Consider the following 18,812-nt stretch of genomic DNA (forward strand, 5'->3'; position numbering starts at 1 on the left):
GGGATTTTTAGTGAATCACTGCAGCTGCAGGCTCACACCTGCTTACAGAGCTCCTGCCGGTCCCCAGACTTCCGATCTCACATGTGAGTAATGTTTTCCCAAGACCAGCACAGAGAGAATTTGAGCAAGTTCTCAAAGGACAAAGATACAATTAAACAAATATGAGAACCATCAACCTGTGAATTCTAGAATCTAGCAGGCACGGCATTTTCATTTATCTCTTTATATATATATACATACACATAAAATCAATAACTAATTATCCTGTATCATTGCTCAGTTGAACCAACAGTCTTGAAAGCAACCAAGCAACCCATTTTGGAATGTTAGTTCAATAAAAACTATGAAGGCAATTTAACAATTCCAAATTGTCCTTCATATTGTCTTTACATCAAACATATTCTGATTTCCTTCCTTCTTTTTCCAGTTTGTCTTTGAGTTTTTTAAAGGTGGGACGTTTCCCGGGATCGTGTTCCCAGCAGGATTTCATCATATCGTACACTGGGGTGGGGCACTTATCGGGTGATTCCATCCGGTACCCCTTCTCCACTTTTTCTGACACATCGGTCAGTGACTAGGAGGAAACAGAGAGAGCGTTTTGTTATCTTGTTTCAGGAAACCAGGTCCACATTATAGACCTTAAATAGTCAATAGTCATACTTTATTGATCCCGGGGGAAATTGGTTTTTGTTACAGTTACACCATAGATAATAAATAGTAATAGAAATAGTATTAGTAATATTACTATTAGTAAATAGTAAATAGTAATAGTCATAAAAATAATAAATTGTAATAGAAAATAGTAATAAATAGTTAAATAATAATATGTAAATTATGCCAGTAAATTATGAAATAAGTCCAGGACCAGCCTATCAGCTTAGGGTGTCTGACCCTCCAAGGGAGGAGTTGTAAAGTTTGATGGCCACAGGCAGGAATGACTTCCTTTGACACTCTGTGCTGCACCTCGGAGGAATGAGTCTCTGGCTGAATGTACTCCTGTGCCCAACCAGTACATTATGTAGTGGAAGGGAGAAATTGACCAAGATGGCATTCAACTTAGACAGCACCCTCTTTTCAGACACCACCCTCAGAGAGTCCAGTTCCATCCCCACAACATCACTGGCCTTATGAATGAGTTTGTTGATTCTGTTGGTGTCTGCTACCCTCAGCCTGCTGCCCCAGCACACAACAGCAAACATGATAGCACTGGCCACCATAGACTCGTAGAACATCCTCAGCATCGTCCGGCAGATGTTAAAGGTCCTCAGTCTCCTCAGGAAATAGAGACAGCTCTCACCCTTCTTGTAGACAGCCTCAGTGTTCTTTGACCAGTCCAGTTTATTGTCAGTTCGTATCCCCAGGTATTTGTAATCCTCCACCATGTCCACACTGACCCCCTGGATGGAAACAGGGGTCACCGGTACCTTAGCTCTCCTCAGGTCTACCACCAGCTCCTTAGTCTTTTTCACATTAAGCTGCAGATAATTCTACTCACACCATGTGACAAAGTTTCCTAGCGTAGCCCTGTACTCAGCCTCATCTCCCTTGCTGATGCATCCAACTAAAGACAGCACCGGTGCCTGGGTAAGTGATGGGCAGCATGAAGAAGATGGACTGTAGGGTCTGACTCAGTGTTGATGACTCTGACACATGAATGGCTTGGAATTTCATAAGGAAATAATGACTTGTGGTGAACTGAGACAATTAGAATATCCCAGCAGAAGAGATGGGCATTTCTTGAAAAAAAAGTTAACTTGAGCTTTTCCTGTGTGATGCAATATGCCAGTGATGCTGCTGCAGGTAAGTTTTTCAATGCACCCATGCATACACATACCAATGCATATGACAATAAACTGGTCTTTGGCTTTGACTCAGTCCAAAAAGCCCATTGCAATTTTCATAGGTAGTGAGTGTGTTGTGCTTATCTGTACATTGATATCTTGTTGTGGGTGTGAGAGGGAGATTTGGAACGTTATGGCTTTGGGAAATTCAGAGATGTTTTGGGGTTGGAGAATTGGGAATCAGGGAGGTATTTCAGTGGGCTGGAGTCTGAGTCAGTTGGGAGCTGGGCAAGTGAAATCAGTGTGGGAGGGTGTTGTTAGACTTTGGGATTTGTCCTGCAGAATTTCCCAAATGGAAGTCTAAAGCTGAAGAAGCATTATGAAAATGTTGTAGAATAACTAATGATGAAGATTCATTGGAACAAGGTTGGAAAAGGATATTTAGAACACTCCAAAAGACTTGTTCCAAAGGGAATGAAGACTCCTGACCTAGTGCAGAAATCCATCAGGTTTGCAAACTGACACCCAGTCAGTTTCCAGGTTGATGCAAAACAACTTGGAAAAGGGCGTGAAAAATAAATGTTAAAATGCTGCAGATGCTGGAAATCCAAAATAAAACAGAAAATACTAGAAATACACAGCAGGTCAGGCAGCAGAAAGAGAAACAGATTAATATTTTAGGTTGGAGATCACTCATCAGAATTAGGAAGGGGAGAAAAGAGCTTGCTTGTTAAACTGGAGTGAGTGTCTCTGACAGCAGAAAACTGGTGTGACCGTGGTGATAAGACTGTTGGGTGAAGGAGTGGAATAGGAGCCTTTAGAGTGAGAACACAAGTAGAAGAGAATAGACAAAAGGCGGCAGGGTTATAAAATAAAGAGTAGAAAGAATACAGTTTCCTGAAGCTAGAAAATAGTTTGAACTCTTTTAATTTAATGCAGTGTTATTTGGATGGAACAGCAATTGGAATGCTTCAAGTTTTAGTCATGCAGTCTTACAGCATGCAAACAGGCCCTTTGGCCCAACTCACCCAGGCTGATAGTGTTACCCAACGAGATGGTCCTATATTGCAGTGTTTTGGCCATAACCCCCCAAATCCCTCCACGTACCTGTCCAGATAGTTTTTAAACGCTGCTAATGAGCCGGCCTCAGCCACTATTCCTGGCAGTTCATTCCAAACATGAACCACCCTTTGCGTAAAGAAACTGCCCCTAATGTCCCTTTTAAATGTCTCACCTCTGATCTTAAACCTATGCCCTCTTGTGTTAAGCAGCTTCTCCCTGAGAAAAAGAATATGTATTTTCAGCCTGTCTATGCTCTTCATGATCTAAAATACCTCTATCTGGTCACCAACCCCACTCTCCTATGTTCCAGGGAATAAAGTCCTAATCTATGGAACCTTTCCTTGTACCTCAGTCCCCCAAATCCAGGCAACAGTTATGCATTAGTATTATACGTTAATACATTAAGTACTTATACATTAATATTTATACATTGTGCACGTTATATATTAATGCATTCAGCAGATATGGGTGAGAAGAGCCAATGAGTATGGTTCCTTTTAAAAATGACGAGAAATAAAAGTCTTGGGCAGGACAGCCAGGTAGGACGGTCTCCAGCTCTCCAGCGTGATTCCTTCTGAGTAACACATTAACCTCTAGTTGTGATTCTGGAAAGAGCAGTTCCAATTTAGCAAGTAATTAAGTGTCACATGAGGATAAAGAGAGGGGGCTTGCAGGTGGGGGAGGATAATAGGGATTACAGGCAGGAAGTTTTAATTCCATAGCAGCAGTACTGCCAAGAGCACTCTGAGCTGAAAGCAGGCACTAAACAGGCAGCGAAGCTGAAACACATTCACCGCAGTTTGGTTTTTAACTCATCAAAAACACCATTTATTTGACAAACGATTCAGAGATTGGGGTGGAGGTACAAGGAGCTTTGCATAGGCTCTTGCATTTGGTTACATTATTTTTCTGCCTGATACTACTTAGTGCCTTAGTCGCTTAATTGGGCCTCGGCCCATCACATCCATGCTGACCCTTTTGCCCAGCGACACTAATCCCATTAGCCTGCATCAGGGCCATATCCTCCTATACCTTGCCTATTTAAATGTCCATCTAAATGCATCTTACATGTAGGGATTGTATCTGATTCCACCAACTCCTCTTCAGCCTATTCCAGGTATCAATGGATCACTGTGTAAGCCACTCTCTACATCTACTTGTAAAGATGGAAATGAAAAAGAGAGTGTAAATATCTATATATCTGAAATAAGACAACTAATCGTGGAAAGTCTGAGATCTGAAATGAGTCAATTTTGAGATTAATCTCTTAATTAAAAGCCACACAGGACACATGAACCCCAACTTCATCATTCAACCAGTATGAAGAGTTGAAGAAGGAGTAAACTTCAATGTAACACTAATGTGCTAGTTACATTTCCCCCTGTATTGAGAATTACTGCATGGTAAATTTGCGCTGGAAGTGTTTGGTTTTATGAAGACCAGATTTGTCACCTCTGTCCAAACAGAATGATTTTCTTCAACAATGTGAGGCTGAGTGGTCATCCAGAACATGAGCCCTAGCTTTCAGTACAGATGTAACACACCTGGCAGGAATGGGCAGGTTAGGGACAACTACCTTATACACTGTTCAATTTAAACACAAAGTATGAACTTCAGGTGATGGGTGAAGCTTAGAGGGGGAGGGATGAAGTGGAGTTGGGAAGTTGACTGGTGAAAGAGACAGAAGGCCATGAAAGAAAGGAAAAATTGAGGCAGGGAGGGGGAGACAATGGGCAGGCAAGGAGATAAAATAAGAGAGGGAAAAGGGGATAGGAAATGGTAGGGGGTGGGAGGCATTACTTGAAGTTTGAGAAATAGATGTTCTTTCTTTCTTCCGTGGCCTTCTGTCTCTTTCACCAATCAACTTCCCAGCTCTTTGCTACATCCCCCACCTGTCGCCTGGTGTTTTTCTCTGCCCTCCCCCCACTTTCAAATCTACTCCTCAGCTTTATTTTCCTCCAGTCCTGCCAAAGGGTTTCAGCCCAAATTGTCACCTGTGCTTTTTTCCACAGATGCTGCCTGGCCTGCTGAGTTCCTCCAGCATTTTGTGTGTGTCACTTGGATTTCCAGCATCTGCAGATTGTCTCTTGTTTGTGATAATATAAACGTCATAGGGTGAAAAATGAGCAATTGACTAGAAACCCCTCCCTCATTCCTGTGGCCGGGTTAGTTTAAAATCAGTGCCTTTAAAACGGAAAGTGCTGGAAAACTCAGCAGGTCAGGCAGCATCAGTGGAAAAAAGAGTCAGTTCTACTCAGAAGTAAGTTCTCAACCTATTGTTCTGCTTCCCCCTCTTCCTCGAGATATCAAACGTGCTTGAAACTCTCATCCCATTCCACCCTGACTATTTCCGTCCTCCGCCTATCTCAGCTGTGCTCTTCATCCGTCCCTTATTCCACACAACATTCGCTTGGCTAATCACTTATCAGTATCATCTTCCTGTGCTGGTAAATAGGAAGATTCCCATTCCTGCTCAGAGGAATGTTGTCCAAGGATCAAGGACCAACTTTATTCGCTGTATACATTTACATGTATTAGGAATCTGCTGTGGTGTGATGGTGTGACATGCAACAAAAACATCATTCAGCAACTATAATAAAGATTTATATAAAAAGTAAACTTAGAGGTTAAAGTATGGATATGCAATAAAATATACATATCTGTGGAATGCTCTGCCAGAGACTGCAGTGGAGGCCAAGTCCATAGGTATATTTCAAGTGGAAGTTGATAGCTTCCTGATTGGTCAGGGCATCAAAGGATATGTTATTTTCACTGGTAGGTGAGACTACAACTAGGGGACACAGCCTCAAGATTTGGGGGAGTAGATTTAGGAGAGAGATGAGGAGGAACTGCTTTTCCCAGATAGTGGTGAATCTGTGGAATTCTCTGCCCAATGAAGCAGTGGAGGCTGCCTCAGTAAATGTATTTGAGACAAGGATGGCTAGATTTTTGCATACTAGGGGTATTAAGGGTTATGGGGAAAAGGCAGGTAGGTGGAGAGGAGTCCATACCCAGATCAGCCATGAACTTATTGGATGGCAGAGCATGCTCAATGGGCCAGATGGCCTAGTCCTTCTCCTATTTCTTATGTTCTTATGGAGAGAAGGCACATGTATGGATTGAGTGGGATCTGGGATCAGCCATGATGGAATGGCGGAGCAGACTTGATGGGCTGAATGGCCTAATTCTGCTTCTACATTTTATGGTCTAAATACATCAATACCAGCATTATGTAAACAGCATTATAAGAGGTAGTTTAAACTGCAGTGACTGAGGTAATAGACCACCACAGGTGAATAGATTTCCCTCTTACTGCTGCTTAGTGTCTGCACCCAGTCACGAAGAATTTCAGTCCAACCAGCAGGTCCATCTGACACGCAGACCCGTTCTTTCCTTTCAGCTGCTGACGAGGATCTACAACTAGACCTTTGCAACTGAAGGAAGATTCTGTTTGATGCTGCCCGCATACTGATCAGGAAGTGGGGAGTGGCTTTGGGAGAAAACACGGGCAGCTGTTTGCCCTCCAGTGTGCTCCAGTAAGTGAGTTAACAATGATTTCAGAGAGAACAGCATCCTGTGTGGATACTAAAATCTGGCTCATCATAAAGCAGATGGAGTAGGCTCACCAGCTTTGGGTAGGGGGCTCGCCCGTATGAAAACAGCTCCCAAAGAAGAATTCCGTAACTCCAGACATCTGATTTGGTGGAGAATTTCTATTTGAAGGAATCAGAAAAGTTATTATGGATATTACCGCCCTCTTGATAATTACAAGTGAAATATTGTTAAAATCTTAGTCTAGGAAACAAGCCAGTGGGCCCTTCATTCGCTCCCAGATTGGACACATTCAAGGACGAAGCCCTGTGGGGCTTAAGTGTACAATTCAATCAGGGGAACGGATAGAGTTACCAGGGTCCCGGCAGCTGTCACTCCATTTGCTCTGTGTGCGCCCAGACCAATCTCTCCACACACAATAGATGAATGGAGCGCAGTTCAGAAAGAAGGGGAGAGGGACAGGCGAAGAGTTAGAATATTCCACGCCTGACTGTAATTTAGAGGAAATCCTAGATGAAAGCTGTTGAAAGGACGCTGGCAGGTTTGAAAAGATTGAGGTGCAACCATTGTAAAGTTAAGTGTCACTATTGAAACTCCCAGGTGCTACGCTTAAGGAGGAATTTTCTCATTGATTATTGGAGAGTCTTGTTTTGCTACGCAACACCACATGGATCTAAGGTGGAACCTAGTGCTGTGTAGGGACAAAGGATGATTTGCCTGACAATTTATGCCTGCTGCCTCCACAAGTCAGATATAACTTTCTCAGGACACTGCATTTTGCCCAGTGCGCGAACGCACGTGTGCGCATATGCGTGTGCGTGTGTGTGTTGGCGTGCATGTGTGTGAGCAAGCGTTGGTGTGTGTGCAACACACATTCATGAATGGCATCCCCTGCAGACGAGTGTTTGCATACATATACAGGGATTTCCTTGCTGTGCCTCTCCCCCCCACCCCCCACAGTTCAGTAATCAGTCGTTATTCGCTGGCTAGGCTTGTGTGTGAAAAGGTCAAAGAATGAGGTACGAGAGCTCAGTTCATTGATCTCAGAGTAAAGAGGGGTGGGAATATGTAGGAAGAGCCTATTCCTGCACTGACAGGCCACGTGTAGCAGGGGTCTCCATCCACCCACTGACCAGTCTACAAGCTTTGACTGCGGACTCGCCCTCCCGTCCTTACGTGATGCTTCAATGCTTCTGGTGCAGTCCACTTCACCGGCAGCTTCGCCTGGTCCTGAGTGCTGGACACCCCTTTGGCCAGTCCAAAGTCACTCACTTTGGCAATGTTTTCCTTTGAGACAAGAATGTTCCGAGCTGCCAAGTCTCGGTGGACAAGCTTTTTCGATTCCAAGTACTCCATCCCTTCACAGACGTCACTGGCCATAAGGAGGAAATGGGAGGGGGAGAGAGAGAGTGCACACATTTCAGTTACTGAAGGGCTACCACAGCTTTTAGTATCATCAGGAAAGCTGGAGATTAATTCTTAACACTGCACTCTCCGCTCTGACATCCATGCACTGACACTTGGCATCTGGGCTGATGTGGTTACGAACTAGATAAGACCCACAGATTTCTGTTTGTTAGTTTTAGTCAGATTAGTTGCAAATTCTGAGGTTAGCTTGACCCTAGAGAGAAAATGATGGATTGAATTCAATCCAGTCTCTGATCCGTAACTCCTGTTACACACTGGGCACACCCATAGCTGCCAGTTGTCTGGACGTTCACAGGAAGAGTTAACAATGGAGAAGGCAGATCCCCATGGACCAAACTTCATTGAAGATCCCTGCCTCTTGATATTAAGTGAGAGAAGAAAGTGGAATTCGTCTCAAGGCCAGGAGGGAAACACCTAAAGCCATCTCATTAGGCAAAACATTGACATCCATAGACTGAACTTTGACCTCCATGTGCTGACTATTGCCCTCTGTTGACTGGCCAGCAGCTGCCAGAAATGCCACCACGAAGCAAGTGTTGTGGAATGATATGAAACGTGGAACTGGGAAGGGAATTGTAAGAGACTTCAGATGGATACAGAGGGCCTGGTGGGAAGGATGGATGCGTACCACAAGGGATTGCACATAGAGCAGCACAATGCTTAGAAGGGCTTCCTATACTTAAAAGCACAATTCTAAAAGGGGTAATGAAAGACGGGTCTGGTGTATATCACATAAATTGTTGAAAGTGGCAAGAGAGATTGAGAAAATGGTTACAAAATATAGTTTTGTATCTTGGGCAGAAAGCAACAGATAGGAAGTCGCGACAAACTTTTACTAAACACCAGTTTACTCGCAAATGAAGCATGTGACCAGTTCTGGGAGCTACAGTTTAGGAAAGATATAAAGACTTTGGAAGGGGGTGCAAGCAGACATCCATCCTAATATTCCATCAGTGTGGGACTTTGGTTATGGTACATGAATAAATGGGAGAAGCTGGGCTTATACTGGTTAGAACAGGGGATGCTGAGAGGTAAAACTGACAGAAGTATCTAACATCATGAAAGATCAAGACAGGAAGAAAATGTTCACATGGATAGATAGATTTGGAACCAAAGGAAATAAGATTGGCAAAAGAACAGAAATCATATGAAGGTTTTTTTTTATTCCCTTATGTGATGTTTCAGTGCTCTGGTGTGATCCTCTTTATTGGGGAATGGTGGAGGCAGATTCAAGTGTGGTGTTCAAGAAGAATTGGATAGCACATACTCAATCAGTCAAATTACCTCTTTGACTGGGATACTTTTTGTGATTCATCTTTCATTTGCAGCTTTCACAATCCAGGCAAAATCCATTGAGGTAGTTTTGAAGTTGTACATTTTTATTTTCTTTAATTACATTTGTTTATTCATTATAAGAAGTATTGGAGAAGAGACAATGTTTGATTGTGTGAGGTCAGGTTGTAGAACTACCAGGAATATGTCATAATCATACCTTTTCCTAAACTGGAAATTCATTCATCAATAAAAGATCTAATTCCCAAAGAGGGTGCATGAAAACAATCTTAAGCCAGTTGTTATTTCTAATTAGCCAGAACGAGGAGAAGGCAAAGTTAGGAAGATAACCTTCATCAACTGCCTGCTGAGTAGGTTCAGTGGCTCTTGATTACTGTTCAGGCACAGGACCCTTTCTCTGGATGCAGGGAGCTACCTCCTACCAGCAATCCAAGTAACAAGGGCAATGGTGTCTTCTGCTAACACACTTCAGCTTCACAGCTTCACACTTGCAGTTCTGGGCATCTTCAGGAGATTCCCAGAGGAAATGAGCGCTCTTTAGAAATTGTTGCCATAGTTTGCTGTGGTAATGAAGATTTTTAAGGTAATGAGGCAATTGGTTGCTTTCCATTAAGGCCCACAATTTACAGTCACCATTAAATAATCCACTAATTCAGCAGTCAACTAATGTTCTGTTTAATCCCAGTCTATTTCTGAACCACAATATCGAATTCATATAGTTATAATCATCAGTTGTTGATAGTTGGACCATGGCAATTGCAGACAAATGAGATTTGATCCGGTAGGCAGTCTGGTTGGAATGGAGGTGTTGGGCTAAATGGCTTGTTTCCAAGCTGGATGACTCTGTGACTATTTGAGCAAAATTCAACTATGGTTCAGTCAAGCCCAACTACAGAGACTTGTGCACAAACCCTAGGCTGACAGTCCAGCTTTTCCTCAGTACTTCATTAGGTATCAAAGATGCTGTTTTGAGAAGAAGAAAAAAAAACAAGACTCTCTGAGGTAGATGTAAAAGATCTCAATCTTCCTTTGGTGTCCACCTGATCAATATTTATTGTGCGACAATATTATAATTGTTTGGTGATTGCAATGATGCTATTTATGGAACTTGCTGTTGGCAAATGAGCTGTCACATTTTTTACCCAGTGACTACCTTTCATTTTATTGGCTGTGAAGTACTTGGGAAGTCAGGAGTTTGTTAATGCACTATAAAAAGTGCATTATCAGAGGAACACAGGAGCAAAAGTGAGCCATCTGGCCTCTGTAACATGCCTTAACGTTCAATGTGATCATGGCTGACTTACCCCAGATCACAACGCCTCCTCTTTATTTTATCCATGTCCACTTCAAATATATCCAAAGATCTGCTTGCACAATTCTCTGAGCAAGAGAATTCTAGAAATTCTCTCTTTCTAAGAATTCAGATTTAAATGCCCAGCCTCTATCTTGTCCTTAAATCCATTGAGACGAATCTCTAACGATCATCTTTCATGTGATTTATTGGTACTCTTTGAATAACACTGGACTTTCTCTGCATCCTTTAATGCCAGCAGTAGCCCAACCGATAATTCCCACACATTGTATGTTTTTACTGGAGATTTACCAATTCACATCTACACACTGATTCATAAGTTTATTTCAGGCCTTGTAATGCCATCATCAATGGGGATGCTCCATTTTATTGGTTTGTGCTCCTTTGGAAACATTAGTGTTGGCATTTCCAAATTGATGGACTCCAATCAAATCCACCTTAACCGATGTGCCTATACCATGGCAGTCTAGGCATAGACCCGTGGGAGATGGTGTTTATGAAATGGCCTTAATTCAATCAGTGTCTGAGCAGAGGAGAGAAAGCAGAGAAGGAATGAGGAAAGTGGAGCAAAATAGAATTTGGAACTCACAGCCCAAATTGGATCAGCTCTTTAGTTCTGATGACCGATCTTCCTCTGGTTCTCAAGTAGTTGACAAGGTTACCCTGGACAAAAGTAGAGAAAAGAATTTTTACAGATGTTGAAACTTTCCCACTGGACATTTGGTTCATTGCTCCTTGGAGCATCCTGTATGCAGACAGGTGGCCACATGTCCTTGTATTACCTACACTGACTTTTAAATATATTCTACTGGCTATGAAGCACCTTTGGGCATGAAAAATGAGATTAAAATCCAAATATTTACACTATTGAAAAATCTAAGCACTGTTTACCTCAGCACTGAAGTTTAAGCAGGGCCTTGGACGAAAGTCCTACTAAAGAGTAAATCTGATTGCAATGCAGTGACCATTTCTGTGGATAAGAGCTGCATTTCAACATCTGAGCCCATATACCATCTAATGTTGCTGATATACTAATCAAACTCTGTTCTTTCACCAGGTTAAAGGCCAAGATTATGAATCTAGTTACTGCTCATAAATGTGCTGTGATACACGTTGAACCCTTCCTGTTTACCATTGTAACCAGAAAGATCACCACCAAAAGGTTATTCTAACTACTTAGCAAAAAGATAACTTATAGACCTGGTACCTTGTTTGATAAGCACCAAATAAGGTTAGATTTTGTTTTCCCACTTAAGGGGCGAATGGCAAATCAACAGATTTGTAATTTTCAGACAAACAAAAAAAAAAAAAGTCACAAAATCTTTGAATTTAGAATTCGAAACTAGCAGAAAGGTCAGTAATGGAGACACAAGAGATTGCAGATGCTGGAAATCTACAGCAACACACTCAGGCAGTACTGGAGTAAAGAAATGGATAGTCAACATTAAAAGATGATAAATGAGGCTAATTCAGGAAGTCAATAACAAACAGTCCACAAGAGGAACTCAGCAGGCCCCATGGCCTCTGTAGGGGAAAGGAATCTCCTATGATTCGTGCCTTCCAGCAGGTTGTTTGTTGCTCTAGATGCCAGCATCTACAGTCTTCTGTGTCTCCAAAGGAAGATCAGTTTGATGTGGATCCAGTACTGGGCTGAACTCCAGAGCTGCTAAATTCTGGAGTTTATTTTGGGGTTTGTAACATCCTCAAAGTATGGGGTAAATCCACACATGAAAGAGTGAGTTTTCAAGACACTTTCTGAATCAGAATCAGGTTTAATATCACTGACATATATTGTGGAATTTATTGATGTTTTGTGACAGCTGTACAGTGCAATATCTAAAAATTCTATAAATTACAATAAGAAATATACTGTCTATGTGTGTGTATATATATACAGACTATTTCATATATATATATATAATAATTAGTACAAAAAGAGAAGAAAAATAGTGAAGTAGTATTCATGGGTTGATTCATTGTCCATTCAGAAATCTGGTGGCAGAGAGGAAGAAGCTGTTCCTAAAACATTGAGTGTGCACCTTCACACCCATTGGTTGATGCTTGACTGGAAAACATGAAGTTTTTGATTCCAAGGATAATGTTTCAATGTTGGATTTTCTTTAAGAAAATAGAACAGACTTGATAGGAGTGGGTAACACTTAAGGCACTTTCAGAGATTTGAGGAAGAGAAATTTGCAGAATGATGGTTTTTCAAAATCCTTTCAGGAAACTTGCATAGGATAGTCTCTCATCTGCATTAATTATCTGGATCTAATATTCTCACAATAAATCTCTTCCTGACAGATTCCAAGTTACAGTGTGGGGCAATAGAATATTTTAAAAAACTACACTGTCTTTACATGACAAGGCGATGGTAATCAAAATGGGATGTAGACATGAGAGTAGAATAAAGAAGTCGTACCTTGCTCATGAACTCAGTCACGATGTACAACCCATTGTCCACGATAACTCCTAATAATTTCACCAGGTTCTTGTGCTGCAGTTTACTGTTAAAATAGGAAGTGAAATGAGATTGTAAAATCTTCCTCCGCTGGGTCTGTTCTCTGACAAGTTGTTTTATGTCAGGGAGAAGGAAGAATAAAACACAAGCTTTCTGTTCCTGGTCTTTATTTGGTGTATGAACAAATAGAAGAAAGGCTGGGAGAAAGTTAGGGCTACAGATGTTGTTACTTCTCAATCACTACATCTTATCTACCAGATGGCTTTTGCATTTATTTAATATCAAATTGTTGGGAGTGAACATGCAACACTGGTCTAATTAGGCTTACGTCATATGCACAAGTACCTGTATGCATATGTAGATGCAATGAAAAAAATTGCAACAACGTAACAGGCACATAACATTAGTGGCACAATATTCAGAAGAAAAACATAATTAACATCTCTTACATAAATTATACAAGAAAGAACACAATTAGAAGCAAAAAATAAACCATTGTAGTGCACAGTGGCCAAAATAGTTAAAGTGCTATTGTACTGAGGTGCCCTCACAATGTGCTGTGACTGGATGTAAATGAGGTAAGTTCATTATAGGGGCAAAATGTCTCCATACTGTGAGACCTGTTCTGATGGACATTCATTAATCTGAAGCGTTATCTCTGTTTGTCTCTCCACAGTTGTTGCCTGACCTGCTTGTCTTTTCTATGGCACTTTGCTGCCAGTGGAATTGTGACATGTTAGCCAGTAACTCCATACACTAGGTCCTTCCATTCCAGATTCCAGGTTGCGTAGGAAGCAGCAGCGTCCCACTGAGATGGGTACATTGCTTTGAAATGCAGAGAAGGCATTCGGAGAGGAAGAGGAATGGAACTGTGATAATAGTGCCAGGTTGGATGGTCCCTTGCAAGGCATAGGGAAGGCTGGATCCAGCTTCATGGAACTTTCGACCTAGACAACTATTCACTGACTGTGACGCTGGAGCAAATATAAGCATTCCCAAAAAAAATTGCACAGCGATTTCTTCTTCTTAGGCAGTCTGAGGCAGTACAAGATGGTAAGAGGCATAGATCAAGTGGACAGCCAGAGACTTTTTCCCAGGGTGGAAATGTCTAATTTGAGGAGGCAAAATTTAAGGTGATTGGAGGAAAGTTAAGGGGAGAAGTCAGAGGCAGATTTTCAACACAGAGAGTGGCGAGTGCATGAAAACCCTGCCAGGGGTGGTGGTAGATGCAGATATATTAGGGACTTTTAAAAAAGTCTTAGATAGGCTTGTAGGTGATAGAAAAATGGAGGGCTATGTAGGAGGAAAGAGTTAGATTGATCTTAGAGTAGGTTGTAAGGTTGGCATAACGTCGTGGCCTGTAGGGCTCATACTGTGCTATAGTGCTCATCAGAGAAGAGATAACTTGTTTTCACTTTGGTTCTGAAGATACTGGAGTGGTTGATGAATTCAATCTGGGGTCTCGGTTTCTGCCACCAGGAGGCATTTGGGGTGCAGGTCAGTGGGTCACACGGGAAGTGTAAGCTGCCAACTGTGTGCTGTTTCTCCATTTACCGACGTCATGCCAAATGTTTCTTCTCTGTTTTGAGCGTCAATGGACCACGAGTCAGCTAACGATATGTAACCATGGTGCCTGTGATGGTGGATTCAGGGTAGCCCACTACAGACACAGGTTGCCTGTGAGGCACTGTCTGATAATGGGGCCTTTGTAAGGTTCTTAAGAGCTTCAGCACTGATCTCCTTGCAACGACATTTCCGCTGGTGCTGATGTCTCAGACCAACTTGGTGGAGATAACAGAGGAAACAAGATGGTGGCTGGTCCAATGATCATTGATCCTGTTATGGCACAGGAGATGCAGACTTCCCATTGGTTACTCAATCAGACTATTGTAATAACCTTTAGGTTTCAGAGCTTGGACTGGGGTACAGTACGATGTCTTTGTGCTTGTCCCTCTGATGAAACAGTGTATTGGTTATGACAAGGCTAATCTCCAAGCACTTTGTTAAGAGAAGAACCTTGTTGAAGTTGGTCTGCTCTACTTCTCCCTGCTGACGAAGCCTTGCATTTTTGTCACCCTGACTCTGAAGTCACTGAGGAGGATCAGTTTGAAAAACCCCACTCTGCATTCCAGAGGAAGCCAAAATTAGATTGGAAGACCTTCTTAGCATCCTCTGTGGTGAGCATACATTTGTACATTTTTAAGAGCAGAAGCTCCAAACCATTGTTCACTTGCAGATAAAAGGATGGCTGATACACTCAACATCTGCAAGACCAAAGTCCTTCACCAACCTGACCCTGCACCACCTCACTGTCCATTGACTATAAAGATTCACTGTGGAGACCCTGGGAAAACATGGACTTCTGCGTAAAGCCAGAAGCTATCTCTCAGCATTGCGTTCAATGTGCCAGCATAGTCCTCGGTCAACTGAGCAAAAGAGAACTTGGTCAAGACCTCAGATTTAGCACAAAATTCACAGTATATAACGTCTACACTTCTATTTCGTCCTAAGATCTGGATTACCTGAAGCAGTCATCCCAGGATGCTAGAAAAATACCAATGCTATCTCTGCAAACTAATGCAAATTCACTTGTAGGATTTTGGAGGCCAACACCAGCAGTACTGAGCTCCACTCACTCTAAGTCAGTTGTATGCCCAACACCAGATTCCCAAAACAGACACTTTATTCTGAGCTCTGTCACAGGTGGAGACAGGAAAATCTTCAAGGATGTGAGGAAGACTTCCTTGAAAATATATATTTTTGTATAAGATGCTAAGAGGCATAGAGTGAACAGCCAGTGCCTTTTTCCCATGGTGGAAATCGCTTAATATGAAAGGTCATAATTTTAAGGTCATTGGAGGAAAGTATAGGGGGAGATCAGATGTTGGGTTTTTTTTATATGGAGAGTGATGGGTGTGTGGAACGAGCCACCAGAAGTGGTGGCAGAGGCAGATACATTAGAGATATTTAAGAGTCTATTAGTTAGGCACATGAATGAAAAAATGGAGGGGTACGAGGAGGGAAGGGTTTTTTGGAGTAGGGTAAAAGGTTGACATAATGTTGTAGACTGAAGGATCTGTACTGTGCCATACTGTTCTATGTTCTAAAATATGCAGCATCCCCACTGATTCTCGGATAACCTGGCTCAAGCCCACTCATTGCAGACAAACGCTTGGGTCACTGTGATAATCGTGAATCTATGCCTGGAAACACAGAGGGCCCCTGCATAAATTGTAGAAGGTAGAGCAGCACCTCATCGACAAGCAACTTGCCCACCAGGTCTGGCACATTCAGCCCTGACATGCTCCCGCTCCTGTTGGAACATTGGCCACAGTGTGGAAGCAAGTCAGCCTTAATCCTGACAACAACAGAAGGCGGCATAACACTGGGGTACTGATACTCAGCACGTGGGGCTTTGGGTGAATACTGTGACTACTGCTCCACCTAGTGGCCATATCCCAGAACTCACAACCGCACAGCCACCATCCAGAACTTGAAAATTCAGTTTTTCATCATAACTACACTACTTTTGTATTTTCTTTTAAACCCTTTAAGAAAAATTAAAATGACCCCACTACCACTTTATTAACTATGCAATTTTGCCTCTTTTTTAACACTAAGCACAGCTCCATAGCTAGTACTAAGCACGTGTTCCATGCTGTCACATCACTGACATTGGGGTCGCTGGAGCCATGGGGCAATAACCCACCATCACACTTGTTGAGATAGGCACACTGCCACTGAAGTGCATCCATTCACATTCAACCAGCCCCACCTCACCCCTCAAAGTATCTCCACCTGTACTGAAAAACAGACAGATACTTCATTTCTTTTTCCTGAGTCAGTTGGCACAATGTGAATCTCGGTAAAGTTTAGAAATTGAAGTCCCACATCTCAGGATCCCTGATCATCTCAGGAGGAGAAGATGGTGGCGCGACGCAGTTCCCAGCGGCCACTCCGGTGGTGACGTCTGTTATTTGTCAAGTAGGGTGCCGTGCACAATCCTGATTTGATGGAGACGGACGTGAGAGCATGGAGGAACATCTGGTGAAACTTCTGAAATGCCTGCTTCACTGCTGCTGCTGCTACTGTGTGGTCCAGAATCTCCGGAGGAGAAGGCCCCGAGTCCTCGGCTTTACTTGTTGCTCGGCGGCCGGGGCGGGGTCGAAGTGCTCGGCAGAGGATGGTGCTTGGAGAGGCTGTGTCAGAGGGGCTGGTCAGAGGCTCGAAGTTTTTGGACAGACTCAGGGTCCGCTGGGGTGGGATGCTTCCAATGGCGCTGCATCGCCGAGTTGGCGGTGCTTGGAGTTTCATGGCAGGGAGAGTTTCTCCCTTCTGCTACCTGCGTGAGATGATGAGACTATCGGGACCTTGAGACTTTTTTTTTACCGTGCCCATGGTCTGCTCTTTATCAAATTATGGTATTGCTTTGCACTGTTGTAACTATATGCTATAATTATGTGGGTTTGTCAATTTTAGTCTTGGTTTGTCCTGTGTTTTCTTGTGATATCATTCTGGAGGAATCTTGTATCATTTTTTAATGCATGCATTTCTAAATGATAATAAACGAGGACTGAGTGTCCTCATAATCTAAAGGATTGTGTTTCATAACCTTAAGGGGAAAAACAAAACTCTTATGCTTTCCTCTTTAAAATACAACTTGTTAACACATTAGAAAGAAAATGTACTCTGTGTCCGGTGGTGGTCAGTCACAACATAAAGTCACTGGGCAAAGAATGACCTCACTCAGGGTGTTAACTGGACCGATATAACTGGCATTACATCCCTGATATAACAATTCTCAGTCAGAACTCTGTCTCCTGAATATTATCCCGCACTGAAACCTTCATTGGGTGATTGATAAATAAGCTACAAAGGCAGCCAGAGAACTATAACACAGCAGATGTCAGCATTCACAGGAAAGGCAAGGATGGAAGGAGTGAAAACCACACTTACGTCATGACAGAAGTTTCCTCCAAGAAGGACTGAGCCATGACATCGCATTTGATGTTCTTTACAGCCACCTTTTCCCCGATGTATTCCGCTTGAAACACAGCTACGTGAATACAAAGTGCAGATTAGACTGCGCTCCTCTGAAGAACTTGCAGACATATTTGGGAATAGTTTCAGAAATTTAACTCAATGATTCACAATGGAAGTAAACAGTATTTGTCTGATGACTTGTACAGGAGAGCCTGAGACACTTACAGGGGACCTTTTAAAAGCAGAAGTAGAATCAGAGAAACCAGGAAATAATACTAAGTGATTGCTTGAAATAAACTATAATTAAGTTTCTTAAAGGAGGAAAGATATGAAACTGTCAGAAGTTTAGAGAAATACATTCAGTGGTCACTCTACTATGTACCTTCTGTACCTAATAAAGTGGCCACTGAGTGTGTGTTCATGGTCTTCTGCTGCTGTAGTCCATCCACTTCAAGGTTCGATGCATTATGCATTCAATGATGCTCTTCTGCACACCACTGTTGTAACATGTAGCTATTTGTCACCTTCCATTCAGACGTTCTCCTCTGACCCCTCTCACTAACAAGGCATTTTTGCCACAGAACTGCCACTCACTAGATGTTTTTTTGGTTCTCGCACCATCCTCTGTAAAATCTAGAGACCATTGTGTGTGAAAATCCCAGGAGATCCGCAGTTTCTGATATACTCAAACCTCCCCATCTGTCACCAACAATCATTCACAGTGGAAGTCACTTAGATCACATTTATTCCCTATTCTAATGTTTGGTCTGAACAACCACTGAACCTCTTGGCCATGTCTGCATGCTTTTAGGCATTGAGTTTCTGCCACATGACTGGCTGATAAGATATTTGCATTAATAAGCAGGTGTACAAGTGTACCTAATAAAGTGGCCACTCTGTAATTTGAGAGAGTGAGGGTGAGCTAAATGCTAATAGAGGA

General features: G+C 42.5%; 1 protein-coding gene across 2 annotated transcripts in view; it reads right to left on the reverse strand.

Moving 5' to 3' along the window:
• Positions 1-207: 207 nt before the first annotated feature.
• matk (megakaryocyte-associated tyrosine kinase) overlaps positions 208-18,812 on the reverse strand; it is an 81,952-nt gene continuing 63,347 nt past the window's right edge. For both annotated transcript variants that reach the window (XM_072244635.1, XM_072244634.1), the window contains exons 8-13: positions 17,846-17,945; positions 12,851-12,935; positions 11,018-11,091; positions 7,572-7,767; positions 6,470-6,556; positions 208-574 (exon numbers count right to left, since the gene is read on the reverse strand). In XM_072244635.1, the coding sequence (XP_072100736.1) occupies positions 392-574; positions 6,470-6,556; positions 7,572-7,767; positions 11,018-11,091; positions 12,851-12,935; positions 17,846-17,945 (725 nt within the window). In that variant the 3' untranslated portion in view covers positions 208-391. The remainder of the gene's footprint in view (positions 575-6,469; positions 6,557-7,571; positions 7,768-11,017; positions 11,092-12,850; positions 12,936-17,845; positions 17,946-18,812) is intronic.

This window comes from Mobula birostris, chromosome 26 (assembly GCF_030028105.1).
Source record: "Mobula birostris isolate sMobBir1 chromosome 26, sMobBir1.hap1, whole genome shotgun sequence".
In the NCBI taxonomy this organism is placed as follows: Eukaryota; Metazoa; Chordata; class Chondrichthyes; order Myliobatiformes; family Myliobatidae; genus Mobula; species Mobula birostris.